Source organism: Alexandromys fortis, unplaced genomic scaffold (genome assembly GCF_014885135.2).
Source record: "Alexandromys fortis isolate MF-2015 unplaced genomic scaffold, M_Fortis_MF-2015_v1.1 scaffold_173, whole genome shotgun sequence".
Classification (NCBI taxonomy): Eukaryota; Metazoa; Chordata; class Mammalia; order Rodentia; family Cricetidae; genus Alexandromys; species Alexandromys fortis.
In genome coordinates, this window is record NW_026068051.1 from 1,918,168 (window position 1) to 1,931,026 (window position 12,859).

The following is a 12,859-nucleotide window of genomic DNA, read 5'->3' on the forward strand; positions in this document are numbered from 1 at the left end:
AATGACTATTTCAATAAAACATCATTCTTATTACTACAGAATTCACGTAATTTTTTTTTTGAAATTTTAACAGGTAAATCTAACTAACTCATGCTAAAAAACGGGTGGGGAAAAGAGTAAGATTTATTATGTAAAACACATCCCACAGCAAACGAGTCTTAAAATGCAGAAAACTTTCATTTGCTGAAGCAGAAGGATTCTAAATACTATTACTACTTCTATTATGCTATTGCTATTATTATGCAGTCTGTCTGTTGAGAACGCCCATCCTTGGATAACTTTCTTCTGTTACTAAGTAAGTGATGTGACTGCTCTGTGTGCACTCTGCACATTAGAGGCAGAGACAGTCTCCCCACAAGGACACAGCACTTCACACTCAACAGCAAATTTAAATTGTATCTTAGCACTAAAGGATGCCCCAAACCGTCTTCCATCCTTCAATTCCTCACACTCCCAGCAAAGAAAGTACCAGCATCTCTACTGCTCCCTTACACATAATATCCACCATTTAAAAAAAAATCAAATAACAAAGCACACAGAAAGGAAATACGGCCTGTTGTTGAGTCTGTAGACACTTCCCCGGGTATGGAGAAGCACGCCTGTGATCCCAGCCACTCAGAAGACTGAGCCAGGAGAATCAATAGCTTGAGACAATAACAAACCATAAATATAGTAACATTCTATATGAAGAAAATCAGCAACAAAATATACACGAAGACAAACAGAGAGACACAAATACATAATTACCAGAACCAAATAAAGAGTTCTGAATTCTGGGTGCTAAAGGGTGTTCAGGACTTGAGTGTTCACTTCCCTCTCTGAAATTCACTTTTGAAAATCATTTCTGTGCTGGATACAGTGCAAAGCCTGCCCAATTTATCAGATACACTGCTGTTGAGCTGCACAATGGTCATTCATAATATTTTAAATAAAAACTATAAAATCAAGAGTGAAACTACAATATGATCAAGTTAAATTATACATAAGTCAACATAAACAGAAATAATTATAAGAATTCTTTTAAAAGTACCTTAATAAAAGCTGAAAAATGAAAATAGAATACACAGAACACAGATAACAAAAAGAAAAACACTAACAAAATACTAGTCACAAAAAATAGCATAAAATAGCCACAGCATAAGAAAACATAAACATCAGCAATAACAGAAACTCAAAATAAGCAAATGGGCACTGACATTTAAAAAATAACTAAAAAGTAGGCGGGGATGGGAGGCTTTAGCTTGGCATTTAGAGAACTTGCTGCAGAGCACAAGGGCCTGAGTTTGGATCCCCAGAACTCACACGAACATCAACGCCTTCCTGTAGTTCCAGCTTCTGAGAGGACGACAAGATCCTAGAGGGAGCTTGCTACTGAGACTAGCCAGGTCGGGGCTCTAGGCTCGACCCTGCCTCAACTAACAGTGTGCAAAAATGCTGGTGGATGATTCCTAACACCAACCGTAAGCATCCTTGGGTGCATATGTTCACGGGCACCTGAACACACACACCCATGTACACACGTACACACACGCACACACACACACACCACATATGAAAAATAGAAGCAGGGGGAAGGGAAGCTTGTAATCCCAACAGTCAGGGTGTCAGGGGAGTCTGAACAGGGCCTGTACTCCATAGTAAGACCCTGTCTAAAAACACAAAAGAAACACCAACTTTCTAAAACTGTCTAAAAACACAAAAGAAAAGGAGGAGGAGGAGGAGGAGGAGGAGGAGGAGGAGGAGGAGGAGGAGGAGGAGGAGGAGGAGGAGGAGGAGGAGGAGGAGGAAAAAAGAAACAAAACAAAAACATCATACCAGTAAAATGATTACTATCTAGTCATATATGGCTAGATAATTTGTTTCTTAAGTACCAGGAAGAATTTTAAAGCCTAAATGGTTTGAATATCTGGTCCAGGTAGGGCTCTGTCAAGCTCCTCAACTTGCCTCCCCTGTCACTAGAAATTACTGCACAGATACACAGCTGATTTTAATCAAATAGAGACTAAATAATAACATTGAAATCATGAAAGCTGACACACCTATTAAAAAGTTCTTGATTTCTGTCCACACCCACTCTCACATCCAGAACGTCTTAGGATGAAAGAGGATGCTTCCTCTATATGTACACTGCCTTTAAACATTCAGACCCTACCTCAGCCTCCCAAGTGCTGGGAACCCATGTCTCTAAAGAACTTCAGGGAATACAGTTTTTACGCATCTTTGCTAAGATTTTAATAGCTTCTAATACTAACTAGTGCATTGTGAAATCTTTTCCATTGTACTAGCTAATATTTACTTATGTAAATGTTACTGATTTCAAGTAAAAACAATGATCGACTATTAATGTGAAGAATGGAGGCCAGGCGATGGTGGCGCACGCCTTTAATCCCAGCACTCGGGAGGCAGAGGCAGGCGGATCTCTGTGAGTTTGAGACCAGCCTGGTCTACAAGAGCTAGTGCCAGGACAGGAACCAAAACCACAGAGAAACCCTGTCTCAAAAAAACAAAACAAAACAAAACAAAACAAAAATTCATTGGGGTGATGTCTCCGTGAGGGTCAGAGATCAGCTTTGGACAGGAACCAAAGCTATGGAGAAACCCTGTCTCAAAAAACAAAACAAAACAAAAAAACAGCTCAGGGTAAGAAAAGTTTCAGATCTCCAAGAAGCCATACATGTGGCAAGGAAGGAAACTCTTAGGAGATAAGGTCAGGTGAGGAGGGAGCACATAAGGATGTGACACTTTTTGCCTTTGGTCACAGGCAGAAGTCACTGAGAATTTAGAAAAGAAAGCTGGCACTATAATAAAAGCAGGTCTACCTGGTGGAATGCAGACATTGAAACAGTAGAGACAAAAGACAACGGGTCAGAACCGAGGACAAGCGGGTACTGTGAAAATAATCAAGTCTATAAGCAATGAAAAGAAAGAAGAGGTGTGCGAAGCAAACATATGGCAAACGATTTCTGAAGACTGACTCGGTGAGATGGGTGTGAAAACAGACCCGAGTCACGGCACCGTGGGAACTAACGTTAACTAGAACAGGCAGCAGAGTGTTCGATGCAGGACAAAGGGGAGCTCCTGCGTTCAGAATCTCAGGTGAAGAAGAAGATATACAATCTGGATGAAAAGATGTGGGAGGCACCTAGGAACACGAGCCAGACTTATAATCCCAGGTAATCAGGAGGCCGACATAGGAGAATAGGGTATTCAAGCCTTGCCTGGTCTACACACTGAGCTCAGGGGTAACTTGAGGTTTGGCCTGGACTCTAAGGACTTGACATCTGGTGGCCATGTGTTTGATTCCATAACCAAAAACGAGTACGAAGGGTAATGGTGAAGACGACGGGAGTTTATGGAACCCAAGGAATCCCCCGAAGATGTATAAGTGCGGGGACAATGAAAGAGGAAACCAGTTCACTCTCCAGAGGAGGAAGCCAAGCAAGGGAGCAAAAGCCTGGAGTTCGGCGACAGTGAAACCTCATCTCAAAAAATTAAAAAAAAAATAAATAAATAAATAAAAAGAATCAAAAGTGAAATTAGACAGCAACAGTGGGATGCAGAGAGACGCACTGCTCCAGTACAGAGCCCACCGCTGTCCCGGCCCCTACAACATGCTGTTCCTGCAGATCCCCTCAATCAAGTGCTCCTTGGTGGCTTCAGTTTTAGGGACATCCCTGAAAACATGCTCTTAATGAAATTGGTAAGATAAATCTAAATTTCTGATATTCTTCCCCGTATACCGGGGCTTCAGTAACCTTTCGGATATTTCTTTTTCAAACAGCATAATTTATTGTCCCCTTTTTGTTTTTTGCAATTGGGTCATGTATCACAGAGAAGCCTCAAGCAGGCTACTTAGCTGAGGAAGTCCTTGGACTCCTAATCCTCCTGCCTCCATCTCTCAAGTTCTGGATTACATGGATGTGCCCCCATGTCCAGCAAACTGCGTATTTTTACTGACAGATATTAGAGACTTTGCTTGTCCACAGAGACTTTCCTTAGTGCAGCCATGAAGGTGTGCTTGGTGCTTCCAATTATCTATCAAGAAGGTTAACCCTTCAGTGCATTTGACAACTGTACTATAGGTGGTTTAGCTTCACCTATATTAACTAACAGGATAGGCACGTGTGGTCTCTGCTCCCTTTCTCACTGATAGTGGCTTTGTTTAAATTATCCAATTACAGAAAAACAATGTCTACACTTCCTCTCCTATCCCTTAAGAGCATCAGACTGGGGTTGCATCAGCAAAATCAGGGGGAGATGACAGGACACTCACAAAGCTCCTGAATGAACCCCTGTGTACAGCAACGTTCTTCAGCAAGTCTGACAGCTAAGGCATCTAGCCCACCCTCAACAGGTCAAGAGCCCTCAGTGGAACCAGCCCAGAATGACCTGAGAGCTGCAGTAGATCCTCTGAGTCGCTGCTGCCACACGGAAAAGTGTGGCTTTGCTGCACTAACATCTGTTCCTACACGGACCCCAGCCTCTGCTGATTCTTTCATTCCATAACCTATGTGCGTCCTCTCCGGGTAAACTCTGAACCCAGGTTGCTGCAATCTACCCTATACCAATCAAGTCTCAGCACCACTTCCATTCCCTGCCATATAACTGCCAACCACTTCTTAGAAGAGCTCCTGATCACTTGTTGCTGACCTCAGATTTGCCACGTGCGAGGACTCGCTACTGAATCCTTATGTGCTACAGCTATGGCGATATGGGCACTGCTATTAGAGCCCTGTGTGCTTTCTGAAGAAAGGCGGGTTCAGATACGGCCGGCTGTGACCAGGGAATTTTCTATGACTTTTCTTGACTACACATTTTGGTTTTAATTTTTAAATAATATTCAATGTTTTGATTTCCTCTCTAACTTAAGCTCAGAAAAGTAAACCAAAAAAAAGGCCGCTTTATATGGATTTCTGTGAGTTTATAATACGCAGGAAGTGTGATGTGACCGTCTCTATTTGGTATGTGCCGACGTTGCTCTTTACTGAGTCTATTTGGGACAGGACGGGCAGCGCTCTGGGTAAACCATATTATCAATGATGCAGACACTGCACAGACAGTCTTCTATGAAGTGTGTGGACACGGTATACGGGCTCTGGTTCACCAAATAATTTCCTCTGCTTCTTATAACTTGCAGGGTTTGGTTCTTGAATTTGAATATACCCACTAGTGCAGAGTCCTTTTGTTTTCAGTGCTGAGAATTGAATTTAGGGCCTCTCTCATACAAAAGAATAATTTCTCATGTCTTATGCACTGCCCCTTTAAATTTAGTGTGCGTGTGTGTGTGTGTGTGTGTGTGTGTGTGTGTGTGTGTGTGTGTGTGACTCTGGGTTGGCAGGCACAGGTCACGACATGTTGAGGATGTGTTTGGAGATCAGAGGACAATCTCAGATGTCCTTCCTCATATCCCACCTCATTAGAGGCACCATGTTTGCCAGGCTAGCTGCCCCGAGTTTCTGGGATCTTCTGGCTCTGCCTCACCTCTCACTTTAGGAGTTCTGGGGTCACAGACACCAGCAAAACTTCCCGTGGGACTGGGGTTTGAACTGAGTCCTGACGCTGCCACAGCAGAAGCTTCTGCTCATAGAGCCACCTGCCTGCCTCATGCGTTTGCTCTTGGGGGCAGAAGATTTACACCTTGTACCTAAGACTCCATCAAGATATTTTATCATCCTAAAAATTCATATTTCTCTCCTATAAAAGCAATGTGATACACAGACTAAATTCCCAAGACTCTTTCTTCTCTAAGAGCCTGTGGTTAATGTCATTATCATTAGAATTCAGGTAGCTTAATCTACATTTAAATTTCTCCACGCAAGAAGGAAAATGGATCTAATTAATCCCTGCTTTTAACTCTGTTGTGAAAAGTCAAGACTTTGCATCATAACAAAGTAAAATTAGAGGGTGAGAGCAGCCTAGTAAAGTCCTCCGACCAAGTATTATTCCAGAATAACACTCAAGGGCTCTGGATTAAGTTTAATGGTCAGATGCTTGCCAAGCAATATATGCAACGAGCCAGGTTTGACGCTCAGCACTAAATGCGAAGAGACAAACACGGCGCCAATACTTGACTTTCCTGTATTCACACAGACACTGCCTGTGATCCTCCATTTTGTTATGCAAATTCCATTCATATCTCGCCACACTGAAAACTCATGGTTAGGTTGGGAGGTTGGAAAATATTCAATGTAAAATCTTAACTGTGGCACTGGAAAGAAATTCAAACTTTTTTCAATGACTTGAAATCACAAAATTGGTAGAAAATAAATATATGAAACATACTCACCGCTTATTGCAATGGAGATCGTAAATTGGCGTTTTGAACTGAATGGACTTCACCATTTCCCCGGTACGAAGTGAATACAGGTCCACACAGCAGTATGGTGGTGTTGTGCTAAAAGACAAACATTACTTTAAGAAAGGAGAAAAGACAGCACACCAAACATTTTCTTAGCACATGGCATGAAGAAATTAACTCAAGCCGGGCAACGGTGGCCTTTAATCCCAACACTCGGGAGGCAGAGACAGGGGGATCTCAGTGAGTTGGATGGAGAGCAGCCTGGTCTACAGAATGAGTTCCAGGACAAGCTCCAAAGTTACACAGAGAAACCCTGTCTTGGAAAAAGAAAAACAAAACAAACAACAACAACAACAACTAAACAAAAAGAAATTCAAAATTTACCATCCCAGGCTAATTATTTTTTTAAAATGTAGGATCAGGCCCGGGCAAATGGTGCACTCCTTTAATTCCAGCACTCAGGAGGCAGAGGCGGGCAGATCTCTGTGAGTTCGAGGCCAGGGAATGGGGTAGAATCAATAGTATGGAGAAGATTGTTAATTTGTATACAAATTAATAACGTGTTCATTGTAAGAAATACTTCTTTAATCTGATTAAAGGATTTGAAATGAGAGCCTGAAGAGATGGCTCAGCAGATAAGACCATCAAGTGCCCTTTCAGAGGGCCTGAGTTCAATTCCCAGCACCCACATGGCAGCTCACAATGTCAGAAACTCCGGAACCCAACACCCTCACAAGGACATACCAACAAGCAGAACACCGATAAAATAAAAATGAATAGATTTTTTAAAAAAAAATTAATGTGACTTCCAAATGAACAAATAAAATTAGTAGATAATGCGTATAAATGTCCAATCCTGGAAATGGGATGGTACTATCAAGCAGAAAGTGAAAGCCTCAGTTTTCCAAGGCAGGTGGGGTCTATGCATAAACTCACACAGTTATGGGAAAGAAAGCTTCCTTTATTTCAAACCTGGTTGTGTGTATACAAAGCTCAACAGTGTGAAGAGGAAACGCATGTAACGTCCCTGGGCACTAGAGACTGCTGTGGTTGATACGAGGATTATCAAGGTCACCAGACACAGGGATACATACATTTATCACCAGAGCTTTGTATATGAAGGAAAATTTTTAAAAAAATGAGATTAAACACACACAGAAGTCTTCAAAGATTCATTTCACAATGCAAAAATAATAATAATAAATGAAATCTGAACTGCAGAAGTCAGGTGTCAGTGCATATCTGTAGCCCACGCTCACTCTAGCGTATGTAAGGAGTTCCAGGCCAGCCATCTCAAGCATGAAAAGAAGCCTAATGCACAAGAACATATAGTTTTCTGGCCAGTTCATTGTTACCAAAAGTATAATGCAATTAAATTTTGATAGTCTTTGCTGTATTTTAAAATTAACTGGAAAAGTGCCATAAGTCTGAAAAGGTACCAGCCAGCTATTCTGTCTACACTGTGTGCAGCCTGTTCTGAAGCAGGAAAAACTGGGAAATATCTGCATCTCAAGTTGTCCTCTGACCTTCACAAGCATTCTACAGCATCCACCACCCGAACACAAACGTTCAAAGTGAAGCAAAGGGCACCTGAGCTCCATCCCTGGGATTCAGAAAGTGAAAGAAAACCACCTCTCGCCCGGCGGTGGTGGCGCACGCCTTTAATCCCAGCACTTGGGAGGCAGAGGCAGGTGGATCTTTGTGAGTTCGAGACCAGCCTGGTCTACAAGAGCTAGTTTCAGGACAGGCTCCAAAACCACAGAGAAACCCTGTCTTGAAAAACCAAAAAAAAGAAAGAAAAAAAAAAAACACCTCTCACGTTGTCTCTGACTTACACCTACATATACCTTATGCCCCAAGAAACCCAAATACTAATTATGCACACATAAATACACAAATATAATTAAAATTTAAAAACAAATACGCTAGCTTTTAATGTAATAAAAAAAAAAAAAGGAATGATCTCACAATGTAGTGGCCCCTTCTCTGTGTAAAAATAAACTGCCGAGCAAAGGCCGGGGACTGCAACACAGGGACACAAGTACAGAGTAAACCGGGCACAGCAAGTACTGGTGTAAGGCTGTCCTATCATGACACGGGGAGATGTTGCTCTGCCTGTACTGAAGATGGGATAAAATTATAAAGTCTTGAAATGCAAATATTACACTGGAAATAGATCTGATCTACGGCTTGATCAGAGGACAATTGAGAAGCCAATGAAACATAACAGAAGGGGAACAGTGTCATTTCCAGTGACATGCTCCTGGCAGCGGCAGCACTAGGTGACAGAATCCCAACCACTACACTGGTCCACACACAGAATTCCTTTTCCTAAATCCTCACAGAGGAGGAAAACCATGAAGAATCGCTTCCGTGCGAACTGAACTAACAGATATACAGATTGAGGAAAACACCTAACCATTAGTCCAAAGCAGTAATCCTTTAAAATCAGAGTTTTCACTGATGCACATTCATGATGTGACCAAGAGCTTGCCGGGCATGCTCAGCAGTCTCTCTTTTGAAAAGCCTTGTCTATCTTTGCAGAACACACGAAGACAGTCTTGATTTTGCTCAAGCAGCAAAGAGAAAGCTTTGCTTTGTACTGTGCGGCACAGAACACAATGCCGTAAGAAAGTCAGACAGTTGTTTTTGGGTTCTCCAAAGCTCAGACAGACTGGCATACCTACTTATGTGTTTGCCACTGAAACAGAGCTGTGACCTCACATCAAGATGAACCTGATTCTTTAAAACAGAAAAATCATACTAGAAATTTTGAAACCCAAGGAGTTCACTGCGAGTAACAGACCGACGCAGGAAAAAGAAAAACTGAGTAAACGAGGGTAAGAAACCTCAAAATAAGGCCAAAGCAGTGGCGTCCTTTTTACACACCTGCATCAACATAAACAATAAATGAAGTTTGTAATTTCTGTCTTCAATACAGAAATGGGTGTAATTCAGCTCAACTGACCTAGCACTCAAATAAGTGAGGTATTTTATAATAAGTTACAAAGCAAGTGTGTTGAGAACTTTTATCAAAAAATCTGTTAGCTGTACACCTGACTCGTATCCACAAAGGAAGCTATTAATATTTTATAGGGAAATTCCTAATTTTCATGTATTACAATAGCCAAAGGAATGGAATTTATATAGTCAACTCACTTCAGTGAGAAACGTTCATTACAACTATTTAAAGATCAAGGCTTTTTTTTTTCCTTTTAATGAAAAAGCTCTTTAAAAGCAATTGTAAACCACAAAACAACATGGATTCCAGGATGAGAGTACGTGAAAATTTAATGACTACAGAAGATAAGCAGGACCAGGAAACCACCATTATCATTTAAATGAATCCATAGTTAAAAATTACACTAAATATCATAAACTCAGGCCTAATTCTCAAATCCAGAACCAATTTCAAAACCCTGTCAGCTCATTCCCCTTAGACTTTCCTTCATACACTCACTAACTAGGCATTTCCACTATAACCTCCAGTGCTGGCTAATTTCATGTCAACCTGACATCTAGAGTCATCTGAGAGGCGGGACCCCCAATTGAGAAAATGCTTCTTTGAGACTGGGCTGTAGGCAACTGTACAGCATATTCTCAATAAATGATTGACAAAGAAGGGCCCAGCCCACTGTGGGTAGCGTGAGTCTGGGTTGGCAGCCCTGCATTCCAGAAGAAAGCAGGTTGAGTAGGCATGAGGAGTGGGCCAGCAAGCAGCACTCCTCCATAGCTTCAATAACAGTTCCTGTCTCCGGGTTCCTGCCCTGCTTGAGTTCCTTACTTACTTCAGTGAGTACCATGGAGAAGTGTAAGACAAATGAACCCTTTCCTCCCCAGGTTGCTTTTGATCATGGTGGTGACCTACGACAGAAATTGATGCCAGGATTGTGGGACCTGACCATGTGTTTTGGGGAGGACTGTGGAAGGTCTCTGGCACTTTGGGCAAGAAAAGTCACTGAATGTTGATAGCTCAAAGGGCCGCTCTGTAGGAGCTTAGAAAATGAGTGTGTTGAGAGCAGATGATCGAGGCCTGGCTCGGGAAGTTTCAGAGGCAAGCAAAGACTCCAGTGGATCATTAGTGCACAGAACCTGTGGTTCTGGTCAGCTCAGGCTGAGCAAGCAGCTGTGATTAATAAGAGACCAGAGTCACTAAAGTCAAACTATGCTTTACTGGGATGATGGATGCAGGTGGTTGGAGTGTAGATCAGTGGTGACTGAAAAGAGGCCGGCATCACTGCAGTGGGAGTCGGCTCACTGAGCGGCTGAGGCGGGGCACTGTGGGGGAGCACTGGAGTCCCTGAACAAGGCCCAGGAAAGGCAACAGGTGAAAGGAAAGCAGGGTTTCAGCAAGAGCTCCCAGCGCTTTGGAGAAGCCAGTCCAGTGGGCATCATGCCTGAGACTAGAAGGCAAGCTGTGCACTGCAGGGGGCGGATCCAGAGATGTGGCCCAGCCCTTCTGCAGGAGTCTAGTAACTTCCATGGAATGAGACAGAGTGATTTATACTCTTCCGTATGGTTTTGCTTTGTTCAGATTGTGACTGTACCCAGGTTCCTCCCTCTTGAAGGAAGAAAGTGTAGGGATTATTTTGTTGTTGTTATTTTATAGGAGCCCACAGTTGAGAGACTGAACATTTGAACATGAGGCAGCAGGGAGAGCTGTTCCGGCCCCTCATCAAAGGCAGCACTCAGAAGTGGCACCCACACCAGGCCTGGAAACACAATAGACTGGTCCTAAAGCTGGATGTATGGGAGAACTGGGAGAACGGACCCTGCGGACATGAAAGCAGGAGGAACCGGCCCTGACCCTTTCTCATCACAGCAAGGGATGAACAAGCCAGGGCAGTGCAGGAGAGCTGACCAACCCTGCAACTACCCAGGCCCAGAACCAGGGTTATGAGTTGCCCACCCCAACATCCACCCCATCTGTGATCGGCTGGAGCATGTGAATGGACCAGACCTGCAGCTGCGGCAGGATTTCCACACCACATGGCAACAGCAGGATAGTACGGCAAAAACCAAGGCCTCAAACCAGACCCGTGACTCTTGGTAATGAAAACTTGCAAGTAAAGATATCTGGATAAAAGGGTTTACGTCACAAATCACTGTGTCAGAATGCAGCTTCCATGACAAGACTGATTTTGTCCTTTTTGGTTTTTTCCCTTAAATTTTCTTTCTTTTTTTCTTTTCTTTTCTTTTCTTTTTTTTTTTTTTTAAAGGGGAAAAAAAAAGGGCAGAGGGCAGATACAAAGGCATGGAAAATGAACGGATGGAGATTCATGATGTAAAAGACACAAAGGAAAAAAAAAAAGGTATAAAAATTGGGATATAGATAGCGGCAATGGCTACATGGTACTGTGAACAATTTAATATCACTGTGTTGTACATTTATCAATTAAATGATCATCTTAAGTATATTTTAACACAATAAAACAAAGCAATAAAAGAGAAACCCTGAGACACTGTTACTAATCATTACAAAGCAGCATTTGTCATACAGTGTGATCTCTGCAAAGGCTTGGTAAGTAGCCCAGAAGCCCAGCATGTTCGAATCGTCTGTGTTCCAGAAACTGCGAGTTTAGGATGGGAGGATGACCTGGGATTCTGTGTCAGCCTAGGCCAGACAGTGAGCTCCAGATCAGCTGGACTTAAGTGAGAGCTTGCCTCAAAACAACTATATATGAATAAATACAGAAAATAATTTAGTATCAATTAATTGTGTGTTAATTGTCAATATTTTAAATTAACTAGCCAAAGAAACTGTTTCAAAACAATAAAATGATACAATGTTACTTTCACTGGACTGGGCAAAATATTAAAGTAAAAATAAGACTCTCAATAAGACAAACGGTCTACGAGTGGTGTCAAATGGCATCCACATGATTCTGTAAAGAATGTCTGGTTCTAACTTGTGGCGATATGTACATATATCATATACGTGTGTGCATGTGTATACACTTGCCTGCGGAAAACAAAGGCCAAAGTTGGCCGTCTACCTCAATCATCTTCCCCATTACTTTTTTGGAAAAGACCTTACAGCAAACCTATAGCTCATCAATTTGACCAGCCTACACGGTCAGTGAGGACCAAGGGTGTGCCTGCCTCTGCATCTCACCCCAACACTTCACCCACCTGTTACAGGGGTGCTGTGGGTCCAAACTCAAGCAGTGTGCGTACTAAGCCATCTCCACAACCCTGTGGTGTGGAAGCTGTGGGGCCTGCATTGGAATCACGTCACGAGCGGGTTTGCCTTTGAAGGGTGTTCCTCACCCTGGTTCTGGCCTGCGGTCTCGGCTTCCTGGTGGTCAGCTGCCATGTGAAGACCCACAGACCCATCACAGACACCCCTGACACCCCAGATGCACCATTACACCAAGCATTCCCTGCCAGAGGGACTGAAATCCCTCAGATGACATGAGCCTTTAAGCAGCTGCCAACAGGTGGGAACAGGAAATGGCGTACTGCCTTGGGGAAGAGGCTGGCAGAATACTGGCAGAGTATTACCTGTGACCAGCACTGGTATACGCCCAGAGAACTGAAAGCATGTGTCTGTGCAGAAGC

At 42.9% G+C, this 12,859-nt stretch overlaps 1 protein-coding gene across 8 annotated transcripts in view; it reads right to left on the bottom strand.

Moving 5' to 3' along the window:
* The window catches only part of Bcas3 (BCAS3 microtubule associated cell migration factor), a 480,559-nt gene that overhangs the window by 377,256 nt on the left and 90,444 nt on the right, over window positions 1–12,859 (bottom strand). For all 8 annotated transcript variants that reach the window (XM_050119602.1, XM_050119598.1, XM_050119604.1 and 5 more), the window contains exon 8: window positions 6,287–6,394. In XM_050119602.1, coding sequence (XP_049975559.1) covers window positions 6,287–6,394 — 108 coding nt within the window. The remainder of the gene's footprint in view (window positions 1–6,286; window positions 6,395–12,859) is intronic.